Source organism: Suncus etruscus, chromosome 3 (genome assembly GCF_024139225.1).
Source record: "Suncus etruscus isolate mSunEtr1 chromosome 3, mSunEtr1.pri.cur, whole genome shotgun sequence".
Lineage (NCBI taxonomy): Eukaryota > Metazoa > Chordata > Mammalia > Eulipotyphla > Soricidae > Suncus > Suncus etruscus.
Window position 1 is genome coordinate 151,551,541 of NC_064850.1, and position 27,513 is coordinate 151,579,053.

The following is a 27,513-nucleotide window of genomic DNA, read 5'->3' on the forward strand; positions in this document are numbered from 1 at the left end:
CTTAAGAAAAAGCAGTGACAGGAGAGTGAATGTAATAAATACTGATGTCAGGAGTCATCAAATGTGAACGACTCACATGAGGAACATAGGTTTTTGAATGGAAAAATAAATCATGAACCTTTTATTAGGGAGTTACATATACATTTATTATCAATGGCTCAGAAGGAAAAAAAATAACATTTTATTTTTATTTTATTGAGGGGAGTTTGGGTCACACCCAGTGGTGCTCAGGGTTTACTCCTGGCAGGCTTGAACAACCACATGGGATGTGAAGGATCAAAACCAGGTCTGTCCCGGGTTGACCGTGTGCAAGGCAAATGCCCTACCCTGTGCTATCCCACCAGAACCCCCCCAAAAATCATTTTAAAAATTAAATATTTCCATGATTCACAAAAATTATTCACACTATATACTAAAGTAAATCACAAGGGGCATGAAAAAGTACAGACACTCAAGTTATTCTAACTGCTCCTTCAGTCACACATTGCCAAATAATCAACTTTTTTTTTAAATACCCAACTTTTAACTTAATTTTCCATCACTAAGCATATGTTCCAGCAACTCATTACATCAGAAATCTTCACCAGCCCCATTCCCGCCACTACACTTATTAACCTCCAACCTCGGATGCTCACTCAATTTCTGAAGCAGGTACCTTTCCCTTTCCACTTCCCTGTAAGATTGTCACAGCTCAGCCAAGTTCCTAAATCCAGTTTCTGATCTTAAGAGCATCTGTGATATGCAAGAAATGTGGCTTCTAGGGAAGATACCTTCAAAGGAAAAAAGATCAGGCAGTGTATGAATATTCTCAACTACAGAAACAGAAAATCTGAAAAATCTCTCTAGAGCAGGGGTCTCAAACTCAATTTACCTGGGGGCTGCAGGAGGCAAAGTCGGGGTGATACTTGAGTGCAAAGTCAGTAGTAAGCCTTGAACATTAGCGGGTGTGACCCAAACAACTAAAACGAAATAAAACAAAAAAAGATTCCTCAAGGGCAGGGCCACAAAATGTTGTACGGAGGCGTAGGCCATGAGTTTGAGACCCCTGCTCTAGAGCAATACCCCCAAATACTGACACTTGAGATTCCCAAAAGTATACCCGACACATCACAAAGCTTCACATAGAGGCCCTAGCAATTTTTGTGACCAACAAGAAATGGTGTAAAATACTCAGATAAAAATGACACTGAGAACAGACACCAGACACCGGTGCAAAAGCAAATTCAAGGCTTTTTACCCCTCTCCCATCCCTTTGATTCTTCAATGCTGTGGACTGCACCTTGGTTGTAATGCTTGTTAGGGATGCTCGTTTGCTGCAGCACTCAGTTTTTAGTCGTGGCACTGCTGACTGTCACATGCTTTTGGTTGCTGTGCTTTTTGGAAGTCACACACAACCGCAGAGCTCACACTGAATTGGTATGGTGCACCACAGATTGTACACTTTGTTCTAGCACCAGGAATCATAAACAGCAACTACTGGGAATACACTCAAAAATATGTGGGGTGATAGGGGGGAGTGTCAAACTAGCAACTTCACTGGTCTCACATTCTCAAGACAGATGTTCTACTGCTGAACTGTTTACTGTATCAAGAAAGGGCTTTTACACATGCAAAAAAGCAAACTCTGGGGCCGGCGAGGTGGCACTAGAGGTGTCTGCCTTGCAAGCACTAGCCAAGGAAGGGCCGCAGTTCGATCCCTCATAGTCCCATATGGTCCCCCCAAGCCAGGGGCAATTTCTGAGCACTTAGCCAGGAGTAACCCCTGAGCATCAAACGGATGTGGCCCGCAAAACCAAAAAAAAAAAGCAAACTCTGACCTCTATCTATGCACAAAAGACCTTGATATCAGACTCGAAACTATAAGGTAAATAGAAGAAAAAGTAGACAAAGCATCCATGACATTGAAACTAAAGGCATCTTCAAGGAGGAAACTGCACTCTCCAAATAAGTGGAAGCAGAGATAAACAAATGGGACTACATTAAATGGAGTAGCTTCTGCAATTCAAAGAAATAGTGAATAGGGTAAAAAGGTAAAAATAGGGTAAAAAGGGAGAAACTATTCATTCAACACCCATCAGATAAGGGGCTAATATCCAAAATATACAAGACACTGACAGAACCTAACAGGAAAAAAACATCTAACCACATCAAAAAATTGAGGGAAGAGGGTGGTTGCGAGAGCGGTAAGTCATCTGCCTTGCCCGCTCTAGCCTAGGACTGACCGCAGTTCCATCCCCTGGTGTTCCATATGGTCCCACAAGCCAGGAGCAATTTCTGAGTGCATAGCCAGGAGTAATCCCTGAGTGTCACTGGTTGTGGCCCAAAAACAAACAGACAAAAAATGGGGAGAAGAAATTAACAGACATTTCCTCAAAGAAGAAATACAGATGGCCAAAGGCACATGAAAAAATGCTTCACATCACTAATCACTGGGGAAATGCAAATCAAAACAAGTCTTATGCCACAGAGACTGGCACACATTACAAAGAACAAGAACAACCACGCTGGCGTGGATGTGAGGAGAAAGGAACTCTCATTCACTGCTGGTGGAAATGCCATCTAGTCCACCCTTTTTGGAAGACAATATAGACACTCCTTAAAAACTGGACATTGAGCTTCCGTATGATCCAGAAATACCACTCCTAGGGATTTACACTAGGAACACAAAAATCACAATACAAAGATGCCTTCAGCACTCCTATGTTCATAGCAGCAATACTTATATTAGCCAAAATCTAGAAACAACCCAGAAGCCCATCAACAGATGAGTGGCCAGAGAAACTGTGGTACATCTATACAATGGAATACTATGCAGTTGCTAGAAGAAATGAAGTCATGAATTTGCTTATAAATGGATGGATTTGGTGACTATTATGTTGCGTGAAATAAGTCAGAAGGGAAAGAGATAAGCACAGAATAGTATCACTCATATGTGGTATTTAAGAAAAATAAAAGACAGTATAATAATAACTCCCAGAGAAAATAGAGATGAGGGCTGGAGAACAACCCCATGATAAGAAGCTTATCACAAAGACTGGTAAGTGCAGTTAGAGAAATAACTACACTAAGTTACCATGACAATGATAGAGAAAAAAATACAGTGCCTGTCTTGAGGACAGGCAGGGGGTGGGGGAAGGTTGGAAATGGGAGGACAATAGTGGCTGGAAGTTGCACTAGTGAAGGGGGTTGTGCATTTCATGGCTGAAATCCAATTACAAATGGTTTGTAACCATTGTGCATAAATAAAAACTTTATTTAAAAAATAAATGTCTGGGCCCAGAGAGATAGCACAGCAGCATTTGCCTTGCAAGCAGCCGATCCAGGACCAAAGGTGGTTGGTTCGAATCCCGGTGTCCCATATGGTCCCCCGTGCCTGCCAGGAGCTATTTCTGAGCAGACAGCCAGGAGTAACCCCTGAACATTGCCGGGTGTGGCCCAAAAAACAAACAAAAAAAAAGTCTTTTAGTTTAGGTTTTGTTTTTTGGTGGGATGGACAGGGACACCTACTTCTGGAGGGTGCTCCAGAGACCATGCAGTACCAGGAACTAAACCCAGGCCTCCATCGCACAAAGCATTTTCTTTTGTTTGTTTTTGGACCACAGCCTGTGACGCTAAGGCAGGGGTGGCGAACTAGTTCGACACAAAGAGCCAAAATTTTAAACTGTGAGTCAGAGAGCCACACCACGCAGTGACCTACCAAAACAGACAAACACTCACACAAAAGCATATAATTTTAACAATAATACATGAAACACATATTGCATTTTGCCATTTCGAGTGAGGGTAAAAATCCTGCAGTGATGATGAGGATGTGTGCGTCCTCCACACTAAGAACTAATGGCAAGATGTGACCCAACATATACCACACGGGTCCCCCGCTCGCTGGCCCCTGCAGTTGTTTCCAAGGGATGGGAGAAGGGAGGACGCAGCTTGGGGGCGGGAGGGACTACATGCTCGGAGATCTCTTCTCAGAGGTCCCTCCTCAGAAGCAGAACAAATTCCAAACTTGGCAAAGATCCACAAAATATACAAAGTATACAAAATAATGATAAGAGACCAAGAGCCGCATTCATTTGGGCCGGAGCCGCATGAACCATGTGTTCACCACCCCTGCACTAAGGGGTTACTTCTGGCTATGTGTTCAGAAATCACTCCTGGCTTGGGGGACCATATGAGATGCTGGGGATCGAACCCAGGTCTGTCCTGGGTCAGCCACGTGCCAGGCAAACACCCTAACGCTGCCCGCATTTTCTTAAGACTTTTAGGATGTCTTCTGACTCCAAGAAAAACTTCTTTAAAATAAATATATGGGCTGGAGAAATAGCATAGAGGTAGGGCAGCCAACACAGGACAGATGTTGGTTCCATTCCGGGCATCCCATAAGGTCCCGCGTGCCTGCCAGGAGTGATTTCTGTGCACAGAGCTAGGAGTAACCCCTGTGTGCAGCGCCGCTGGGTGTGACCACCCCCCCCCCAAATAAAAGAACAAAATAAATAAAATAAAATTCATAGGGGGCCGGTGCAACAGCACCGTGGTAGGGCGTTTGTCTTGTAAGCGACCAATACCAGATGGACCCAGGTTCGATCCGTGGCATGCCATATGGTCCCCTGAGCCTGCCAGGAGCAATTTCTGAGTGCAGAGCCAGGAGTAACCCCTAAGCATCACTGAGTGTGAACCCCCAAAACCAAAATAATAATAATAGTAATAAATAAAATTTATAGCCTAAGTATATGTTACATGTTCATTAAAAATAGGAAGAGAGCAGGAATAGCTACTAGAAATGTAAAATATTTACAGAAATATATATATATATATATATTTGGTTTCTGGGCCACACACAGCGTTGCTCAGGGGTTACTCCTGGCTATCTGCTCAGGAATAGCGCCTGGAAGGCACGGGGGACCATATGGGACGCCGGGATTTGAACCTTTGGTCCTGGGACGGCTGCTTGCAAGGCAAACGCCACTGTGCTATCTCTCCGGCCCCCCAGAAATATATTTTAAAGGTTGCAAAACCAAGTCCCTTAGAAAGAATGAGAAAATACAATTAAATCATTGAAGGAAAAATAAACCAGGTTTAACTCTACTTCTCCACTGGAAGAAACCACACAATTGTGCTCTCTTCTCTGGCACCCTGGTTTTAAACGTGACCACGAATGTTGCTCATGGCAGAAAACATGCCTTTCCTAGGTGAGTCCTAGATTCAATTCCCAGAATTCCATATACACATGCCCAAAGGCCCAACCAAAAAATCAGTACTTGGTTTCTTCAGTTACTTAACACCAAAATGCATACCACTCAATAACCATCTGCCTTAAGAGGAGGATGACTTCAGAATCAAAGGGGAAAATAAGAATTTTGAATGATATACATAAAAATACTCTGGAAATTTATCAAATGACAAAAACCTGAGTGGTTTCACTGGTTAACTCATAAGTAAAAGCAATTTTTACAATTTTGAGCTGGTGTAAAAAATCTCATTGTAAATAGCATGACCAAAAATGTTTTCTGGAAAACACTCGTAATGGACTAGGCACCCAGTCAAGAACCTGACACATCCAAACACACTTATTCCTTATAATAATCCCACCAGGTACACACTATAGCAATCCATTATTCAAATGATAAAAACTAACACTCAAAAAATACCATGAAGAGAGTGTGCTCAAGAAGTGGATGGAGCACGTCCTTTGCATACAGAAGGTGCCTTGCATATAGTCCAAAAACAAAAACAAAACAAACTGAAATGTGCTTTTCAATGCACATTTCAATGCAAATGTGTATTTGCATTGTAAGTAAAATAGGGTAATAACAAAAGGCCAAATAGCCAAAGCCAAACAAAACTGTAGGTATCACAAACTGTGCGTATTGATAAGGTCGGGAATTCTATACACACCCCTCTAACAAAGGCAAGAGGCAGAGACCATGCAAAAGCATGCAGGGGCTCTCCCAAGGATGAGAGAGCCTCGGACCAGATTTAACAAGCCTTTATATAGCTTACAGTAGGGTGGTCCATTTCAGGGAGTAGTGACACTTGATATTTGCTCAGTTACATTTTTGCAAGATTTAGATAACCACAAGTCATAAGGTTTGCAACAGTTAAAATGTCAAGGACAAGTTCTTGATATTTAGGAAGGGGTGGGGTCCTCTGAAGCGCCAGAGTTAAAATATATATCTTTTGGTCAAGGGCGAGTCCTTGGGAAGCTGCAGAGAAAAATTATTTTATTTCTTTTGCCTTTCAGTATCACATGTTCTGATCTCAAGTTATATAGTAAGGCTCCAGTAATCAAAACAGTGTGGTTATGGAAACAGAACAGAGCACAGAAATAAGCCCAAGCATATGTCGTCAAATGACTATTTTTTGACCAAAAGATGCATGTTTCCCCAGCAAAAGAAGGGAGAAAATGTTTGTGCATCTTATGGAGCAAATGCCTGTTTGATTGCTGCTGCAACTTTTATTATTTTTATATTAACAAAAATGTATTTAAAAAAAATTTTTTTTGGTTTTTGGGTCACACCCAGCAGCGTTCAGGGGTTACTCCTGGCTCCACGCTCAAAAATCGCTCCTGGCAGGCTCGGGGGACCATACGGGATGCCGGGATTAGAACCAATGACCTTCTGCATGAAAGGTAAAACAGCTTACCTCCATGCTATCTCTCGGTCCCCTTTTTTAATTTTCTAATGTAAAGAAAAAAGGTAAGAGTGTTTAACCAGGGCCCGGAGAGATAGCACAGCGGCATTTGCCTTGCAAGCAGCTGATCCAGCACCAAAGGTGGTTGGTTCAAATACTGGTGTCCCATATGGTCCCTCGTGCCTGCCAGGAGCTATTTCTGAGCAGACAGCCAGGAGTATCCCCTGAGCACCACAGGGTGTGGCCCAAAAACCAAAAAAAAAAATAGAGTGTTTAACCAGCAGTGGACCAGTATATTGTAAATATACTTCTGCCTCGCAGGCTGGTTTTTCCCAAACACCATCTCCTGACATCACTTGTTTTCCTTGTCTAAAAGCTATGTGTCTTATGGTTCGGTGGTGCATCTTATGCAGCAAAAATACGGTACCTTATGACCAAAATGTCAATAAAAGGGCCAGAGAGTTAGTACATGTGTTAAAGCACTTGCCTTGGAGGAAGCCAACCATCACTCCATCCCTGGCACTGCATGGTCCTTTAGCACTGCCAGGAGTGAATCCGGAGCATTGCCCAGAGCTAGTCCAAAAATCCATATACATATGGATTTATATACATATATATACATATACATATTGTCATATACAATATGACAATAGTCAATGAATGGCCTTGGGAAAACTCCGAAACAAGAAGCAAAAGAATTAAACTAGACCACTATCCTCCATCGTATTAGAACAATCAAAATTGGACAAAGATTTGAAAGTAAGCCACGAAGTCACAAATGAAGAAAATCTAGACCGTAAGATGTCTTGACATTGGTTCCATTTCTGTGGTTCAAACCACAAAAGCAAAAACAAATAAAATTATGTCATTGTATAACAAAATGAACAATACTTAATAACTATACTTGGTTTTTAAAATAATAAAAATGTTAAAAGACTGCAGGGCAAACTTAAAAGTGCTTTTAAAACAAACACATTTAAAGATATTTGTCTTTAGGACAGTCCTAAGGGGAAGGCTGGGTCATTTACAAATTCTCAGATGAACTGTAGACATCATATCCCAAGTTAAATCCTGTCACAATCTTTTAACAGTTAAATTCTAATTGTCTTTCAAGAGGAGAAATAAAAAATACGAAGTTAAATATTAAATATTAAAATTAAATATTTTAAAATATTTAATCCCAAGATCAGAGAGAGAGCTGAAAGGGCTGGAGGACATGCTTACCCCTAGGTTTGTTCCCCTGAGCACTGAGCAAGGCAGGAGTAGAATCTGGACAGTAATGAGTATGGTCCAAAGCCAAAACAAAACATCTAAGTATTGTAGGCTCTTCTATAAAAGAACTCAAATTACCACAGTAATAAATACAGACAATAGTTCAGGGCTGGGGAGAGCCTAGCATACACCAGACCCCATTTCAATTCCTGGCACGAGATGGACTCCAAACAATGTTGGGTAGAGGTCCCAGGGTTACCTGGATGGCAGCTGTCATACAGGACTCCAGCATGACTGCATCCTTGGGCCCCCTAAACATTGCTATGGTTGCCTCCTCAAGTTCTAAACTCATACTCTCTCGATATATAAAAATATACATTATGTGCATAATTATTTCTGTAAGATTAAAATAATTTTAAGAGCATATTCTGATTCATTTATCAAATAAGTTTCATAATCCTTAATAAATTTGATGGACATTTGTAATCACAAGATAACTGATATTCAAAAACCTAAACTTCTTGACATGTATGTTGCATATGAAACAGTACAAATCACAAACCTCTGTAGAAGAGCAAGTCACAAAATATGTTGAATCTTGTAAATGTTTAAATGTGTTGTTAGAACATACTGCCTACCTGCATCAGCTCTGGACCGCTGGCCAGGAGTCTTCCCGAATGGGGTCTTCATTCATCTGTATTTAAGTGAGCAGCAATGCTGCTGGACTAGGGTGAAAATTCAATAGCAACCAACTTGAAATCTGCTGAAGAAATTCAGTATTCTTATTAATCCATCATCCAAGAGTCAGAAAAAATAGGTGAAGTTCAAAAAAAGATAAAGTTCACAAGCACTCTGTAAAAGTGAAATAACAATCCATTACTAGAGTATCACAAAAGCAAAATTATCTTAATAAACTTTTTTTTTTACAGGGAGTTTTGAGGAGATACTGGGCTATTTCCATCTATGCTTGGCCCTCATACAGGACAGTGCACTCCAGGGACCAAAGAAATAGAAAACAATGAGAAAATGTCACTGAAGGGCAAGTGGTTTTAGGTAGCAAGTTCCCTCTGCAGTGAGGGAACCACCACTTGATTCTAGATGTGATGTGAGACGCTACCTTGTCAGTCTTTACCAAAATCTCATTGAGAGGTAGAGGGTAATATAGGATGTCAGGTGCTTGCCTTGAATGCAGCAGACCTGGATTCAAATCCTATCATTATCATATAGGGGGCCAGAGGGTGGTGGCACAAGTGGTAAGGTGTCTGCCTTGTCCATGCTAGCCTAGGATGGACCGTGGTTCAATCCCCCAGCATCTCATATGGTCCCCCAAGCTAGGAGGGATTCTGAGCACATAGCCAGAAGTAATCCCTGAACATCACAGGATGTGGCCCAAAAACAAACAAACAAACAAAAAAAAACAAAAAAACCATCCTATCATACGGCTCCTCAGCACACAGGGTCACTCCAGCTGAAGTCCAAACATCCCAAAACCAAATCCTTACTAAACCTTCAGATCTGAAAGTAGTTCATAGGAAGTATGGGTGATAAACAAGTCAGAAGACCACAAAAAAAAAAAAAAAAAAAAAAAAGCCCAAGAGCTAGAGAGTGCAGCAGGCGGGGGTATTAGCCCTGCGTGCAGCTGTCCCAGTTCAATCCCAAGAACCCCTATATGGTTCCCCTGCCAAAGCCCCAATAAAAGTGAAACCCAACCCAAACACAGAGCCAGGAATAAGCCCTGAGTGAGCACTGTCAGGTAGGGTCCCAACTACCCCACCCCAGAAAGAAACAAATTCAGGTCAGAGAAATAGCTCAATAGCCTGAGCACAGGGTTTTGTGTGTTTCCGGCACATGATTAGAAGTAACCCCAATAAACATAACCAAGAATAGCTCTCTAGCACTGCCAAGTGGACCCTTACATAAAGAATAAATTTCAGTAGATTTCACAAGACAAGATCATACTAAAAACAATCCACCTTTGGGGCCAGAGCGGTGGTGCAAGCGGTAGGGCGTTTGCCTTACACATGCTAACCTAGGACTAACCACAGCATCCCATATGGTCCCCCAGCCTCCAAATTATAAGACACTAGAGAAAGATATCAATCAAATGCATCAGGTAAGCCCTAAGAATGCTTTAAAAAGAAAAGAACATAAAGACACTAATATTGGCCCGGAGAAATAGCACAGCGGCGTTTGCCTTGCAAGCAGCCGATCCAGGACCAAAGGTGGTTGGTTCGAATCCCGGTGTCCCATATGGTCCCCCGTGCCTGCCAGGAGCTATTTCTGAGCAGACAGCCAGTAGTAACCCCTGAGCACCGCCGGGTGTGACCCAAAAACAAAACAAAACAAAACAAAAGAAAAAAAAAAAAGACACTAATATTTATAAAAGTGAGATTATGGGAAAACTAACAGTAACATTGGGCAAAATAGCTTAGATATTTTAGAATAAAATCTGCCCAGGAAAAAAACAGGATAGATTAAAGCAAGCAAAAACACACCCAAGAAAGAACAGAATAAAACAGTTCATGTTTTTCAAGGCCAGAGTGGAGGCACAAGCGATGAGGAATCTGCCTTGAGCGCACGAGCCTAGGAAGGGCCTAGGTTAGATCCCCTGTCTCCCATGTAGTCCCCCCCAAGCCAGGAGTTATTTCTGAGCTTATAGCTAGGAGTAATCCCTGAGCATCACCGGGTGTGGCCTAAACACAAAAACAAACAAACAAAAAAAAAAGTTCGTGTTTTTTTTTTCAGTTATATAGGGAACAACAAAACCAAAAATAAAACAAGAAACTGTCTTGATTAGACTCATTCTCTAGGGTGCTTGCTGAAAGGCTTAGAGAACTGCCCCAACCACTGCTTTTTAGGTACTTACTGAATGCTCATGTACTTATAAAAAGTCCTTAAAGTCTGTCAACCTTAACCATGATTCACAGGTTGGGAGCCAAGGTAGACTATTTTATTACATATATGGCCAGCCTGTGAGCTCATTGATGTCTACCCAGAGGACCCAAAAGCTTGGACAATCCTTTTGTGTTTGTCTCCTTCAAGTCTCACTTCCTAAGATTGACCCTACTTCAGGACTGGCTTTAGACAGGAGCTTGTATAGCAGGTAAGGCACTTGCCTTGCATAGTGCCAACCAAGACCTATTCCCAGCACCTGATAAGGTCTCTTGAGCAGCACCACAAAACAACACAGCGAAATATAGTAAATGGACCTTGAATGGGTATGAAAATGTTTTTCGGCTGTAGTTTCAACTCTTCTACATGTACTAAAATTTATGTTGCATAAAAAGGAGGACTCCATAGTACAGTATATATCTCACATACATGAGGCCTTGGGTTCAACCACAGAACTCCCTCCAAATTATATATGTTAAAAAAAATTTTAAGTAGTGGGGGTTTGTGGTCTCCTGGTCTAGCCAGAATATGATGTAATGGCTAAAACCAACTCCCTGAAAGCCAAAGCATGACTTCAATCCCCGTTACCAACATATAGCAAGCACAAGCACAGCAACTCTATTGTATGAAACACATCAAGGCACAACAGAATTCATGATCTCCAGTACACAATCAGGTGTGTTCAAACATCCAGCCAAAATATGCAAGCCCTTGGAGAATAAAGCAGTTGAATATGAGAGTACCACAATATGTGGCCCTGGTCATCTCACCAACAGCAAGAAGGAACGGAGGGAGAAAGAATGAAATAGCCACACTAAAAGATGTCTACGGTCACAAAGAGTGAATTTATATAAAAATGTCTATACCAGGGAGCAGAGCAATAGTACAGCAGGCCCCTTGGGTGCCTGCTTGCCTTGCAGGTGGCCAACTCAGTTTCAATTCCTGGCACTCCATATGGTCCTGAGTACCACTAGAAATAGCTTGAGCATAGCCAGATTAAGATCTCCAAACAGGGCAGGAGATAACACAGTTGTAGGGCATTTGCCTTGCATGCAGCTGATAGAGAATCCCAGCATCCCATATGGTCCCCGTGCCTGCCAAGAGCAATATCTGAATGTAGAGCAAGGAGTAACCCCTGAGCGCCACCAGGTATGACCCAAACACCAAAAAAAAAAAAAAAAAAAAAAAAAAAGCCTGAAGATAATCTAAGTAAATTTGGGGGAAATTTTTTTAATTGGAAGGGAAAGGAACTCATATGCAAAACAATCACCCCAGCCCTTTGAGCAATGCTTTATCTTAAGCCATCAGGTTACAATAGTTGCCCTCTACTACTTCTGTCCCTTTGTCACCCCTACTTGAAAAATATTTTTTTTTGGACAGTGAAGCCCAACTGAGAAATTTTATTTCTTTTTTTTTTTTTTTTTTTTTTTTTGGTTTTTGGGCCACACCCGGTGACGCTCAGGGGTTACTCCTGGCTATGCGCTCAGAAGTCGCTCCTGGCTTGGGGGACCATATGGGACGCCGGGGGATCGAACCGCGGTCCGTCTCCTAGGCTAGCGCAGGTAAGGCAGGCACCTTACCTCCAGCGCCACCGCCCGGCCCCGAGAAATTTTATTTCAAACCGCCTGCATCTAACTTTGCTTCAGGTGTATCTCTTAATCTAAGTCTTGTTAAATCTTGTTGATTTAAATGTGCTTTATTGTTTTCCATAGTTAATATTCTCAATTGTATAATGTTTTACTGTGGATTTTGATGTATTAGCCAGTATAAATAATCTTGTAATTGTGTGTAGGAAAGGTTATATAGGAACATGAAAGTTCCAGGAAAAAGGTTATATAGTATTAAGAAATATAGGAACTAAAAAGTTCCAGGATAGTGCTTCGTTAAATAAGTATTAAGAAAAATTTAAGTTGGGGCCGGAGAGATAGCACAAAGGTGTTTGCCTTGCAAGCAGACAATCCGGGGCCTAAGGTTGGAATCCCTGTGTCCCATATGGTCGCCCGTGCCTGTGAGGAGCTATTTCAGAACAGATAGCCAGGAGTAACCCCTGAGCACTGCCAGGTGTGGCCTAAAAACAAAACAAAAAAAAAAAAATTAAGTTACAGGTGTATTTTGCAAAAAAGTTATGTTTTTGGAAAAGGCTGATATGTTAATTTGCACTTTAAACTTTGTTGCTATGGGAATATAGAGGCGGAGTCAGGAATACAAAAATTTACTACCCTTCATTTATATCTAGGGAGGGGGAGATTGTTACCACACACCCCCATTCTTCCTGTGTAACCTTACAAGAAAGACCTGCCCATTTCTGGGCGGGGTCTTTGGTAGGTAACAAAAAGGTTTGGCCTCACGGGCAAAAGGATTTTGCATGGATGGAGGAGGGAGAAGGAAGCTGGAGGAGATGGCTGAGAGACAAGATACAAAGCAGGGCTGAATAGGAATCCAGTGTAAAAGATTATGAGAAAAGCCACTTGTTGGCTAGGGCATGAATAAAGCTGATATTTTTTAGAGCCCATCTGTAGATGATTTCCTTGCCTCTACCTGAACCTGCTGACCCACCAGCTGGAGGGGACTGCAGACACAAGTGGCCTGGGTTGGAGGAGAAAGGCCCCTCCATCACCATCCATCACCATCCACCATCCAAGCCCATCCAAAGGGCTTATATGCTACAGACAGAAGCATAAAAGTCCACGAAAAAGCCAAACTGAATGAAAAGTTATGAAGAACTCTATTTCCTAACTTTAAATTACAAAACGTATAGTAATCAAACAACACCATACTGTAATAAGGACAGGCTGATAGATGCATGGATTAAAACTGAGATCCAATGATAAACCCTCCAATATATGGATATATAACAATGGATCTGGATGAGGAAGTAGAGCAAGGAAAGCCCCTTAACAAGTAGTACTGGAAACTGAAACATGCTGTGTAAGGAAAAGTTAAATGATCTCAAATCACACACAAAAATAAAATCAAAAAAAAAAAAAAATCAAAATAGGGCCTGGAGAGATAGCACAGCAGCGTTTGCCTTGCAAGCAGCCGATACAGGACCAAAGGTGGTTGGTTCGAATCCCGGTGTCCCATATGGTTCTCTGTGCCTGCCAGGAGCTATTTCTGAGCAGACAGCCAGGAGTAACCCCTAAGCACTGCCGGGTGTGACCCAAAAACTAAAAAAAATAAATAAATAAATAAATCAAAATAAAAAAAAATCTGAGACCAAGAAATTAGACTAAAAGCCATAAAATAAACAGAGGAAAACAGGGAGAACTCTCTAGGATCTGGGCCTCAAAGGCTTCTTCAATGACCTGATTCCACTGGTAAAGGTAGCAAAAATAAAAATAAGCTATAATTAATTAACTGAATAAGATAAATTGGACCATACTAAGTTAAAAATGTGAAGTTGTGGGGTGTTGGGGGGTTATCATGCCTGGCAATGCTCATGGCTATGGTTCTGTGAAAAAGGAGTGACCCCTGGCAATGCTTGGGGGTAGGAAACAGATCACAAATGGTGCCTGGGATTTAAACTGGGGCACCTGTTGGATTACTGGTCCTTCCCTAATCAATATTTATACTTCATCCTAGTGTGATCTGGTGATGGGATTACAGGATCCCTCCCTACTTGGTATTCCTTTTCCACCCTAGGGTGTGGCCTGGTTCTTGCTAATAAAAGCCTGGATTTCAGGAAGAAAAGGGATCTCATTCTTTGGTCTTCCTCCACTAAGCTGCTTTTCTTACTGGGAGCAGAAGGCTTGTGTGGTGGGATTCCTGGTTAAAGTGCTGAAATTCCTGAACCCATTCTTGCACCCCTCTCACTGTTTGGAATTATTTCCTGCATCAACGTTTACTTCCAAACCCATGTCTCTCCAGGTCCTAGTTTTGGAGCCTGGGGCTCTTCTTATAGGTCTGGATATTGATCTCTACAGACAGGGTCCACACACAGGACCCTGCAACCTTGTTTCCTTCCTTGACCCCCCCCCCCCAATTTACATAATGCTCTTCTGGAAGTCCAAGGTCTCCAGCTGAGTAACCTGATCTGAATACATCAAACAAGTTCTAACACAGACGCTCCTAAGACTGGAAAAAAATTATAGGACCATGAATCTAAACACAGTACTTGCATCCATGATGGCATACACAACAAATCGGAGACTCTGACTTCATAATAAAAGTACAACTGTTAAATAAAGTACTTTTTAAGTCTATTAGACCAGACCCCCTCAAATGTGTAACCTGGGCCTACAGGCATTGTACTGCAAGTTTGCTTCATCAAGCACATGGAGACAGAGACTAGTCCTAGGAGACCAAGGTTTACTTACACTGACTAAACAAAGTGCCCAAAACTATAGGTCAATAGGAGGGGCTTCTAGAGTCCTTATATACAGTATTTGGTTTCTCATTTATCAATCAGCAGCAATAAGCAATGCAAGGAGGTTACAACATGAAATCAAGAAAAAGAAAAAAGAACTTGGGCAAAAGGGGTCTTTTTAATAGTTTTCTACTACCAGGGGTCTTATAATAATAACTAGTTATGACATTTCTGAATTTAAAATTTTTGCTAGTACATGTTCACGTTTGCTAGTACAAGTTCAGAGAATCCATGGCATCTAAGGAGAGCATCTTAATTGAATTAGAATTACAATCTGAGGGGCCGGGTGGTGGCGCTGGAGGTAAGGTGCCTGCGCTAGCCTAGGACGGATCACGGTTCGATCCCCCGGCGTCCCATATGGTCCCCCAAGAAGCCAGGAGCAACTTCTGAGCGCATAGCCAGGAGTAACCCCTGAGCATCACAGGGTGTGGCCCAAAAACCAAAAAAAAAAAAAAAAAAAAAAAAAAGAATTACAATCTGTAATTCACACATGCCACAAGATGATTAGAAAGTGTCAAAGAGGGCCGGGCGGTGGCGCTAAAGGTAAGGTGCCTGCCTTACCTGCGCTAGCCTAGGACGGACCGCGGTTCAATCCCCCGGTGTCCCATATGGTCCCCCAAGCCAGGAGCGACTTCTGAGCGCATAGCCAGGAGTAACCCCTGAGCGTCACTGGGTGTGGCCCAAAAACCAAAAAAAAAAAAAAAAAAAAAAAAAAAAAAGAAAGTGTCAAAGAGATAGTGCAATGGTAGAGCACTTGCCTTGCACATGACCAATCTAGGTTCAATCTCCCACATACATACTACTCTGAGCCTGTGAAAAATAATCTTTGAGCACAGAGTCACAAGGAAGTTCTGAGCTTGGCCAGGTGTGGTCCAAAAGAAAAAAGAAAAAGAACAGACCCACAGGCTTGCAGTAAATCTCAACTGAGAGTCATATGGCCACCAAGAGATTCCCCAGGACATAAAAAAAAATGGGGGGATCATGGCACATTAGTAGGGGACCAACTAGTAAGACATGGAGGGGATGGTACAGGAAGAAAACAAAGTCAGACCATCAAAAAGAAATAAGAAATTCCACTTTATAGTATATGGGGAAAATATAGGAAAAAGAGTAATTAATAGTAATCAGTAGTAAATTAGCTCAATTTGGGCCAGAGATGCTCAACAGAGCCCAGGTTTTGCTACACAGGACTCAAGTTCCATCTTTAGCACTGCAAGTTTCCCCAATCATTGCTAGGAACACCACCACCGAATTCAGAACAAAAACAACCACTTTGTTGTCTATAATGCCGTGGTGCTTTCCGAATTTTTTGTTTGATTTTTTTTGGTATTGTTATGTTTTTCTTCCTTTTTCCTTCTCTCAAAATGATATTTATAGCCTCTAGAAGAACTCCTCCCATTCTTTGCTTGTTTGATTTTTGCCCCATTTTTTTTTTTTTTTTTTTTTTGGTTTTTGGGCCACACCCATTTGACGCTCAGGGGTTACTCCTGGCTATGCGCTCAGAAATCGCCCCTGGCTTGGGGGGACCATATGGGACGCCGGGGGATCGAACCGCGGTCCTTCCTTGGCTAGGGCTTGCAAGGCAGACACCTTACCTCCAGCGCCACCTACCCGGCCCCGATTTTTGCCCCATTTTATTTTATTATTATTTTTCTTTCCTTCAAACAGAAACACATAACTTGAACCATTTTGTTCCGCCTCACAAATGGAGGGGGAAATAATGGAGGTACCAAGACCAAAGAGTCATATGAACATTAAGTAGAAATAAAAAATGATCAGACTTAAACACCAAATCCAAAGCCAACGACAACAGAATAGATTTACAACCCGATTTACAACAGGCTAGACACAGAGGGGACCACTTATACTAGCAGCCCGGGGAGTGGGGGGTAAAACAGGGGGATATGGGATGCATGCTGGGAATAGGAGTGGAGGGAGGACAACATTGGTGATGGGAATGCCCCTGGTTCAATGTCACTATGTACCTAAAATATTATTGTGTAAGATTTTTAATCCACTTTGGTAAAAAAAAAAACAAAAAAACAAAAACCAACACTGATCTACTGTAGGGTCTGAGTTGACACCCGAGTCAGCGCTGAGAGTCTAGTACCACCTCGGATAATGCAGGATGCAAAAGGGAGTTTATTAGGTTAGCCGAGGTCCAAGTCTCATCCAACCAGGGGAATCCTGACAAGAACCCCAAATCAAATTTCCAATCAGTTTTTATAGGGCTCATAAGCTTCAACTACACAAGCCTGTCATTGGTTAATACAAATAGTTCATCCTTCTCAACATACATGATTGGCCCATTTCCATTTGCACAGAATGATCACATCATTCCTTTGCGGACTCAACTTTGTGTCAAGGGGTCCTTATCTGGTAAAACATTCTGAGACTCACTTAGTTCCTCTTATTTCAGCAGAAATAGAGGGTCCTGCCCTTTAGAGGGTTCATTCTGCAGTTTTATCTCTGAGCTAACTCCCTCTGCCTATGGGGAAGTGGTAGAGTGGAAAAATACTTTACAGTGGCTTTACTGGGGGGCTTGAGACCACCTTGGTCCTGGGGGGTGGGCTTTGTTTCTCACACTGGTAACTGCCCATATGCACAGTCGAATGTGACCCTCTGCCCACCACCAGAAAAGAGCAAAGCACTGTCTTTCAAAGCTCAACAAAGGAGCAGATGCTGCCAGGCATGCTAGAGATCCAACCCATAGCTCCATGTGCAATGTGTGAGCATGAACTTCTAAACCCAAGTTCTTGGAGCAAATTCCTCTACCCAAGCCAGAGCTTGCCAAGATTTAGTAAAACTTAAAAACACAAAATATAAATAGCATATAGACCTAGGCATCATCATAGGAAATTGCAGAAAACCAAAGACCGGAAACTCAAAAAAGCCTGAAGTGAAAAAAATGATTTTGTTCATGGAAGTAAATATTAAATTGACAATTTACTTCTATAGACTAGAAAGTGAAAATGTAACTCAATAATTTCAACTAAAAAACCTGACAGGTTAGGATTCTATGCACATCAAAACATCCATCAGAAAGAAAAGAAAATCAATTTGAGCCATTCCTACAATAACACATATTCAGAGAATTCATAACAAGTGGGAAGGGATTATCAGGCAACAGAAAATTGTTCAAAGATGGAGAAGAGGAATTTTAACAGGGAATGATGAGAAATGAAAAGAATAACTAAATGGTTACTGACTGTACAAATGCCTTAAGATAAAATGCATACAGAAGTAAAACAGTACAACAATGGTATATGAAAGTTTAGCATCAGTAGGGTATGAGTACCCAGCAAAGGGGAGAAACTATATAAAGATGCGAGTCTGAAAAATTCTGCAAGTTGGCAAATTAAAAAATATACATTAATAAGGCTAGAAAGAGAAAATGGGGGGCTGGAGAGATAGCATGGAGATAAGGCATTTGCATTGCATGGAGAAAGACAGTGGTTCGAATCCCAACATCCCATATGGTCCCCTGAGCCTACCAGGAGTGATTTCTGAGCCTAGAGCCAGAGGTAACCCGAGTGCTGCTGGGTATGACCCAACCCCCCCCCCAAAAGAGGAAATGGCACATAAAACTAGCACAATAAAATTAACTGAGCTATTTTGTTAACTAGCAATAAATCAAAAGTAATAAGGCATACTATCAAACTGAGATTTTCAAATTCCAACTAAATAATCTGACAATATAATCATCTAAAAGGCAAGTAAGTATTCAGAAAGACTGAAACTAAAGGATTAAAATAAGAATGGAGCTATGGCACAGCAGGTAGGGCTTTTGCCTTGCAGTGGACCTGGGTATAATTCCTGACATCCTATATGGTCCCCGAGCCCCACAAGGAATGATTCCTGAACAAACTCAAGAGTAACCCCTAAGCATTGCCAGGTGTGACCCAAATACATACATATATACATACATACTTACTACATACATTGCATATAGCAACAATTTCCCAGTTACATTAACAATAAACTAAAACTTTTGGGGGTCATGAAATTATTTTTACTTGGATTAGAAGATGGGCAATGAGATAAGATGGAGATGGGAAAAGAAAGTAATTTTATTTTATGTATATTTTTGTTTGTTTTGGTTTGGTTTTGGTGGTGTTCAGGGGACCTGTATGTGGTTCTGAGTATTGAGCCCAAGTAACTCTTGCAAGGCAAGCACCCTACCCTCTGTGTTAGATCTCTTAGGCTCCAGGACAATAATTTTAAAAGGATGCCAGAGAATACAGGCATACAAACCCACTTCGATTCTCAGCACCACAAACAGTCCACTGGAGTCACTCTTCAACAAAGCTAGGAATAGACCCAGAGCACCTCAGGGTGAGACCCAAACCACCACTCTTCAAAAAATATAAGTTGATGAGGAAAAATGTATGTATACATATTTTAACATGTATGTAGGGGCCTGGAGAGATAGCACAGCGGCGTTTGCCTTGCAAGCAGCCAATCCAGGACCAAAGGTGGTTGGTTCGAATCCCGGTGTCCCATATGGTCCCCCGTGCCTGCCAGGAGCTATTTCTGAGCAGACAGCCAGGAGTAATCCCTGACCACCGCCGGGTGTGACCCAAAAAAAACAAAACAAAACAAAAAACATGTATGTAGATAACATGCTCAAAACTATAAACAAAAGCAAAACCAGAGTCTCATTTCTAATAATAACCAATATAATTGGCAAACCAAAAGGACAAAAAGGCTGTAGAGAATTTAATACAACTAAACAAGTTAAACTGAAAAATAAGACCAAAAACTGGAGAAATACATTCTTTGCAAGCACAGAGTGGAATTATAAAAACTAATGATATGTTTGGCTGTAAAGATAGCACAGTAGGTCAGGTGTTTGCCTTGCATGTAGCTATTCTAAGCTTGATCAGCATCCCATATGGTGTCCCAAGAACCTCAGTGAAGAGCTAGGAGGTCCTGAGCACTGCTAGATGTGGTCCAAAACAAAACAAACTAAAACAAACAAACACACAAACTAATGCTAAGCCATAAGTCAAGCTTCATACAAAAAAAGAAGTCACAAGCATTTATTGATTAGTTATTCTACATGAGAATGAAGACAGAAATCAGTAACAATAACAAAAACAGTAACAAAAACAAATAGAAGGTTCTTAGAGCAGCAAAACTATTCTTTAGAATACTATAATGATAGATATTATTTACAAAACCCCCCACAGAATCCCACCCCAAACTGAACCATGCATTTTGGATAATGCTGCATCAATGAAAGTTGTTCAACTGCTACAAATGTATAATTTGGAGGTGGATATTCTACAGTGAAAGCTGGGGGTATGGTGGGGAGAATTGGAGATAAAGATATACTGGACTGTTAAAATTTGCAGTTCTTAAAAATAAAGGTTCATAAAACATGTGATTCAGTGGAAGAATACTCTCCCATCTCCCCTCTCTCTCTTTCACAACACACACACACACACACACACACCTTGGAGACTGAGTTCATCTCTAGAGCACAATAAAATTATGATCATGAGTCATAAGGGCTTGCTTCTATCTTAAAACGGTTATCCTTTCTCCCTCATATCTAAGCAAGTTTCTTCCAAAAAATATTTTTACACACACACACACACACACACACACACACAAGGGGCTAGAAAGTGAATATAGTTGGTTTAGAAGGTGAATATAGTTGGTTTACAACTTGGTTTCACCCAAAACAGAGACTTTCCTACTTACCACCTGGTTTTTCAAGTATAAAGCCTACCTGGGCGAGACTGGCTCAAGACAGTCCTCGCTCTATCATCCAGGGGTACCTGAGGTTGACAGGTAGATCTCATGCTTGAGACAGAAAAAACTCCCCAACCATGCAATGTTTCACCATCTCAAGCTTGGCCTGATTTATTTCCTGTGGCAAGCCCTGCTCCAGATCCATTTTCGTTTTCCTTACGGTATGTGGAACCCAACATCTGGAGCCTAAACAAGGACCATGAGGGGAAAATGCTTGCCTTGCATATGGGTGACCCAGGTTCTATCCCTGGCAAAATCTTAAGATAATCTTGGCTGCTTCTTTAAAAACAGCTAACCGTCACCGTAGTCTTTAGTTATTACTCTCTTGTTGCAGAGGAAGGGCCTTGCTTCAAAGTTAATGACTGCTCAGTCCACTGGATGGGCGTGGCATTTTCCTCTTTTTAAAAATAACCCCATTTTCCCTTTTTTGTGGTTTGATTGTTCAAAAGGTTTCAGACTGCACTCCTGTTGCAGGGAGGAGGAAAGCCAATGGCAGGAATGCCAGGATCACACTCCAGAGCCTGTGGAGTAGTGGGTCATGCTTTCAAGGCAGACACTTAGGGGCCAGCGAGGTGGCGCTAGAGGTAAGGGCTAAAGGTAAGGTGTCTGCTTTGCAAGCGCTAGCCAAGGAAGGACCACGGTTCGATCCCCCAGCGTCCCATATGGTCCCCCCAAATTAGGGGCAATTTATGAGCGCTTAGCCAGGAGTAACCCCTGAGCATCTAACAGGTGTGCCCCCCCCCCAAAAAAATAAACAAAAAAAAATACAGGTCACAAGGCAGACACTTATTACAGTTATCCCTAATCCCAAGCAGAGAATTTCTTAAAGAAAACAAAAACTATTTAATCAAGTTTCTTACATTGATCCACTCTACCATTTACTAAGTTTTCTCAGACATGTGAGGATTTAATCACATTTTACCCACAAATCTTTCAAACTACTTTTGCTCTATCAATGAAGGTACATAGTGCTCTAGACTTTGTGGCCATTTTGACAAAGTTCATAGCATTCACCTAGGAGTATGTCCAACTCGAGACGGTTTTTGGTTCCTCCTTCAGAAGCAACTCCTTCTCATTAACCAAAGAGGGGTGTGGAGAGATAGCACGTGGGTAGGGTATTTTGCCTTGCATGTGGCTGATCCAGGTTCAGTCGCCAGCATCCAAATGTTTCTCCAGAGCCCTGCTAGGAGTAATTTCTGAGCCCAGAGACAGGAGTAACCCCTGAGTAATACTAGGTGTGGTCCAACCCCCCCCAATAAAAGTTTTTGTTTGGGGGCTACACCCAATGGTGCTCAGGGACAACTCCTGGCTCTACACTTAGGGATCACTACTGGTGGTGCTCCAGGAATCATATGGAATGCCAGGAACCAAACCTGGATAGTCATATATGCATGGCAGACACCTTCCCCAACGCACTATTTCTCCAGCCCCAACATTCATTAAATTGTATTAGATTGAAGCAATTCAGTGACATCTCAGGCTCCACTCTACTTTCTAATTCTCTAACATTTGCAGTTACTTCCTTTAGTCTTGGACCCAATTTTTCTTTTCTTTTTGGGTCACACCCAGCAGCGCTCAGGGGTTCCTCCTGGCTCTATGCTCAGAAATCACTCCTGGCAGGCTCAGGGGACCCTATGGGATGCCGGGATTTGAACCAATGACCTTCTGATGAAAGGCAAACGCCTTACACCTCCATGCTATCTCTCTGGCCCCAATTTTTCTTTCCTTTTTGACAAGTGGGTGCATGCCCAGTGGTGTTGAGGGTAGCATGTGGAACCAAGGACTGAACCTGGACTTCACACATACAGAAGCATGAGCGCCAGTTCTTGAGCTATACAACTCTCTAACCCAAACTACCTTTTAAGTCATCCATGGGGTTGGCCAGAATCAATTCTTCTTCCAAAAGCCCATTACTTTTACCTTGTGAATTTTTTGTTTATTTGTTTGTTTTGTTTTGGGGGCCACACCCGTTGATGCTCAGAGTTTACTCCTGGCTAATGTGCTCAGAAATCGCTCCTGGGTTGGGGGAAACCACATGGGATGCCGGGGGATCGAACCGCGGTCCGTCCTAGGCTAGCACTTGCAAGGCAGATGCCTTACCTCTAGCGCCACTGCTCCGGCCCCTACCTTGTGAATTTTTGTCTTGTTTAAGGGTCATACCTGGTGGTCCTGACCCAAACCTCCTGCATGAAAAACATGAGCTCAGCCCATGAACTAACTCTACAGCATGAATCACAAATGCTCTTACTAGTATCTGCAACAGTGAATCCTTTCCAGAAAGTCTTCAATTTATTTTGTTCAGATCAATCAAAGGAATCTTCTGTAGGAGCCTTAGGCCTCCCAAACATTGCTAAAGGGCCCAGGGGTCACTCCTGTGCTATTCCAAGAGGTACTGAGCAGACTATGTGTTGCCAGGATTTGAACTTAAGACTTGCATTAGCCCGACTGCTGACACCAACCTCTAAATTACTTCTTAGGGCCAGATCAAGAGTACAGAGGGTAGGGAGCTAAATCTTGAAAATGGCTGAGGTGGGTTCAATCCCAGACAACCCATATGGTTCCCTAGCCCCACCACAAGTGATCCTTAGCATAAAGCCAGGAGTAAATCCTGAATACTGCCAGGTGTGGCCTAAAATTTTAAGTAAAATATATTTGTAGATGATGCCGGATCCCAGGCGAGTAGAGTGCTTGCAGATTCAAACCATCTGTGAGCCACTTCAGGGAGATAACTTCATTTATTTTAGGTGAGACTAGGATACTCAAAATGTGCCTCAGCCAATCAGGTTAGGTCAAGTAGTGTGAGCTGTGTATGTTTAGGGGACTAGGGGGAAATCAGGTTGTGTGCTGTGTGTTTGATATATATACCTCTAGCAAAATAGAAATGAGTATCCAAAATTGGTAAGTTTGCCATAATTTCTGAATACTGAACCATGTCTGAATCTACCAAAACAGAAACGTTTGCGAAAGCACAGGTACCCGAATGTTCACAGATCCATTCAGCACGTGCCCTGTAACAACGTTAACATGTGTCTCTTGTATGGCCCAGTAAGTGACAGTGGCTGGGCTTCTAGTGCTCCATATCCACCATCACTGTGTCCTGACCTTCCATTCATACAGATTTTTCCTAAGCAACAAGTGAATGAGAATTGGGATGTGAGATGTTACATATAGTAGGACCATCCCTGTAGGATTGAGAATCCTCCACCCAGGGCCCGGAGAGATATTACAGCAGTGTTTGCCTTACAAGCAGCCGATCCAGGACCTAAGGTGGTTGGTTCGAATCCCGGTGTCCCATATGGTCCCCTGTGCCTGCCAGGAGCTATTTCTGAGCAGAGAGCCAGGAGTAACCCCTGAGCACCGCCGGGTGTGGCCCAAAAACCAAAAACAAAAACAAAAAAAAGAATCCTCTACCCAGAATCTGGACCAAGAACCTCTGACCAGTCAGGTTCAGACTGGCGCAGAACTAATTGCAAGACATCTAATCTCCTTCAGCTATATCTCCATCTCAGCTTCAGCATTCATCAGACCTATAAGAGCTGCTAGCTCCCTCTTGTAGCCTACCTGTGAATCTCAATCTAATGCCAGCTTGCTATCTTCACTTTCTTGGGGAACCTAAATCAACAGTATCTTATTGAAAGCAATCCAATACTTCTCAACAGAATGAATAAATATCCAAATGATAAAACACTAATAAGCAAACCACTATATGATATGTGATGTGAGCTAAAATCATTGTCAAGTGAGTAGCAACTACACAGTTGGTAGCTCAACTATAGATCTGTAACTGTATCAATTTAAAAAGTTAAAAAAAGCAAGGCATTGAAAAGTTAATTGTTCTCAAAACAAAGGAGAATCTGCACTTTTGGGGTTGAGGGTACATACCCAGCAGTACTTAGGAGATAATACAGTGTCAGGAATCAAACCCAGGATTCAAAAATACAAACTTCCAACGTATGTTCTTAGGGAATGGACTCCAGTATTCGTTTGCTTTGGGCCACACCTGGTTATGCTCAGAGGTTATCCTGTCTCTGCACTCAGGAATTATTCCCGGTGTGCTTGGGGGACCATGCATTGTTGGGGGATCAAAACCAGGTCAGCTTCATGCAAAGCAAATTCCCTACCCCCTACACTATCACTTCAGCCCCTGGACTTGTGTTTTTGAGTCATCTGCCCAGCACATAATTTGTTACTGTGATTAAGAAATTGGGAAGCTTGCAGATAATTCAGTGGCAGAGTACACGTCTTATAGTCATGAGGTCTCAAGTTCAATGCCAAGCATTGTCTGATATGCTGAACACCATCCTGGAGCCACTGCTATTTGGAGTGTCAAAACCAAATGCAATCCCACTGTACCCCAAGTGTACATGAGCATCACAGCTAAGTGCACACCCCCCTATTCTCACTCCACAACAAATTTGAGAGCACTGATCCTAATCACTGCCAACTATCAATACCACCACAAAGGAAAGAGAAAACTATTAAAAGCCTCAGGTTGCAAATAAGGATTTAGGAAGAGATAAAGAGATGGCCTTAGCACATGCTTTACATAAAGGTGCCAGGGTTTGAACTGTAATGCCAGGTTTTCCAGGCATTACTGGAAACAACCTGCAACACCACTGGCTGTGATGCCCACCCCATCACCACCACCACTGTAGGGGGATCAGAGAATGAAACAGTTTGGGTGAACAAAGGAAACAAATGAGTATGTTACACAAAAAGAAACACAGAAGACTAGTTTTATCTTTTAGGAAAGGAAAATAAATATACCGTATTTTCCGGCATATAAGGCAACTTTTGAAACAAAAAAAAGTCAACCGAAAATCGGGGGTCGTCTTATATCCCGAAAAATGTTTCAATATGCCGCTAAACGAAAATTGTCTGAATACTGCCACAAAACAAATTTTCCAACTCGATCCTGCACCAATCACTGCCAGGCTGCTCGGACCGCCTCTCTAACTCAGCCAAGCCAAGCAGGCTTTTGATGCATGCAAATTAGACAATGTTCTGTACCGAATCTACACTGTGAAAAGCCTGCTCAGATTGGCCAGAGTCAGAGAGGAAGTCTTTTCCAGTAGAACCTTTGAACCTTTGCTTGTTGTGATTGGCTCACTGTGGTACATATAGTTGCAGCACAGGAACGTTCTGTCTGATACAACGAATATAGGCCTAAACCTATGTTTTAACTGCAAAATTAGGGGGTCGTCTTATACGCCGGAAAATACGGTGTTGATTTAGGGCATGTGGACTAGAGGACGTCAGCATCTAATTGAGTGGGCTTTAGGCACAAAAGTATGGTGGAGTCCTTATTGCTTTCATTGCACACATTTGGAAGATATGTAAACTTGACATTGTGTTAATATTTCAAAGTCAAAACTGATGATGCCTGGGTTCAATTCCCCACACTGCAAGAAGCTCCCTGAGTGCAAATGGATGTAGCCCCAAACCCAAAGAAAACAAAACCCATCAGCAGCTCCAACTTGATGCCTGCTGTGAGTGAAGTATGCCAGCAGCTGTTCTCACTTGATGTGCTCTTAAGAAACATAATGTGATAAGGACAGGATGTTTTTACGTCCTGTAAAACTCACAGGTTTAAGACATTAGGGTCACACTTGACTTGGGATTCAAAGCCAAGATCACAAACCCCTCTCATCCCCCCCTTTTTTTTAATTTTTGGGTCACACCCAGCAGCGCTCAGGGGTTACTTCTGGCTGTGTAACAGAAATCGGTCCTGGCAGGGTTGGGGGACCATAAGGGATGCCGGGATTCGAACCACCATCCTTCTGCATGCAAGGCAGACGCCCTACCTCCATGCTATCTCTCCACCCACCCACCCACCCACCCCCTATTACCGTAATTTTCTTTTTAATTTTCACAACGTGAAGCAGTCAAGGACTGTGTCAGTACGTGTGTACCAAGTACCAGGTGTACCATTCCACTTAGAACCTGACACCCTGTCCATGGCACTTCCTAACCTAACCCTCTAAGCCATCTCCTGGGCCTTTTCTATAGAGAGCTCTAGCTAGCCCTAGAGGTTATGAGGGGCACTGGGGTTTGAACTTTCAATTCCTAGATAAATGATTTAAGCTACTGTCTACCTGATACTCCATTGGGCTTTCTCAAAATTCTTTTTCCAGACACCAAAGCATAGTCGTTCCATCCTTTCCCCAAACATCTATCAATGCAAATCTATCTTCCCTACCAAATCACAAGGTCTCAAACAGAATTTAGGGAGAGGAACAGACATATATTTGGTGGTGCTAAGGGAACTATGCAAGTGTCAGATTGACTGAACCCTGGCCTCCTGCATGCAAAACACTAAGAAGAGGCGTGTTTTTTTTGGGGGGGGGATGGTGGTTTGGGGGTCACACCCAGCAGCGCCCAGGGGTTACTCCTGGCTCTATGCTCAGGAATCATTCCTGGCAGGCTCGGAGGACCATATGGGATGCCAGGATTCAAACTACCATCCTTCTGCATGCAAGGCATGCTATCTCTCTGGCCCCCAAAAGGCACGTTTGTTTTGTTTTGTTTTTTGTTTTTTGGGCCACACCCGGCGTTGCTCAGGGGTTACTCCTGGCTGTCTGCTCAGAAATAGCTCCTGGCAGGCACGGGGGACCATGACCATATGGGACACCAGGATTTGAACCGACCACCTT

General features: G+C 42.4%; 1 protein-coding gene across 3 annotated transcripts in view; it reads right to left on the bottom strand.

Annotated features, from left to right (window-relative positions):
- SPIN1 (spindlin 1) overlaps positions 1-27,513 on the bottom strand; it is a 57,073-nt gene that overhangs the window by 25,315 nt on the left and 4,245 nt on the right. Inside the window, exon 2 of one of the 3 annotated variants that reach the window (XM_049769580.1) lies at positions 8,481-8,602. In XM_049769580.1, the coding sequence (XP_049625537.1) occupies positions 8,481-8,532 (52 nt within the window). In that variant the 5' untranslated portion in view covers positions 8,533-8,602. Of the gene's footprint in view, positions 1-8,480; positions 8,695-27,513 lie in introns of all 3 variants that reach the window. The other 2 variants (XM_049769579.1, XM_049769582.1) reach the window with 2 other exon arrangements.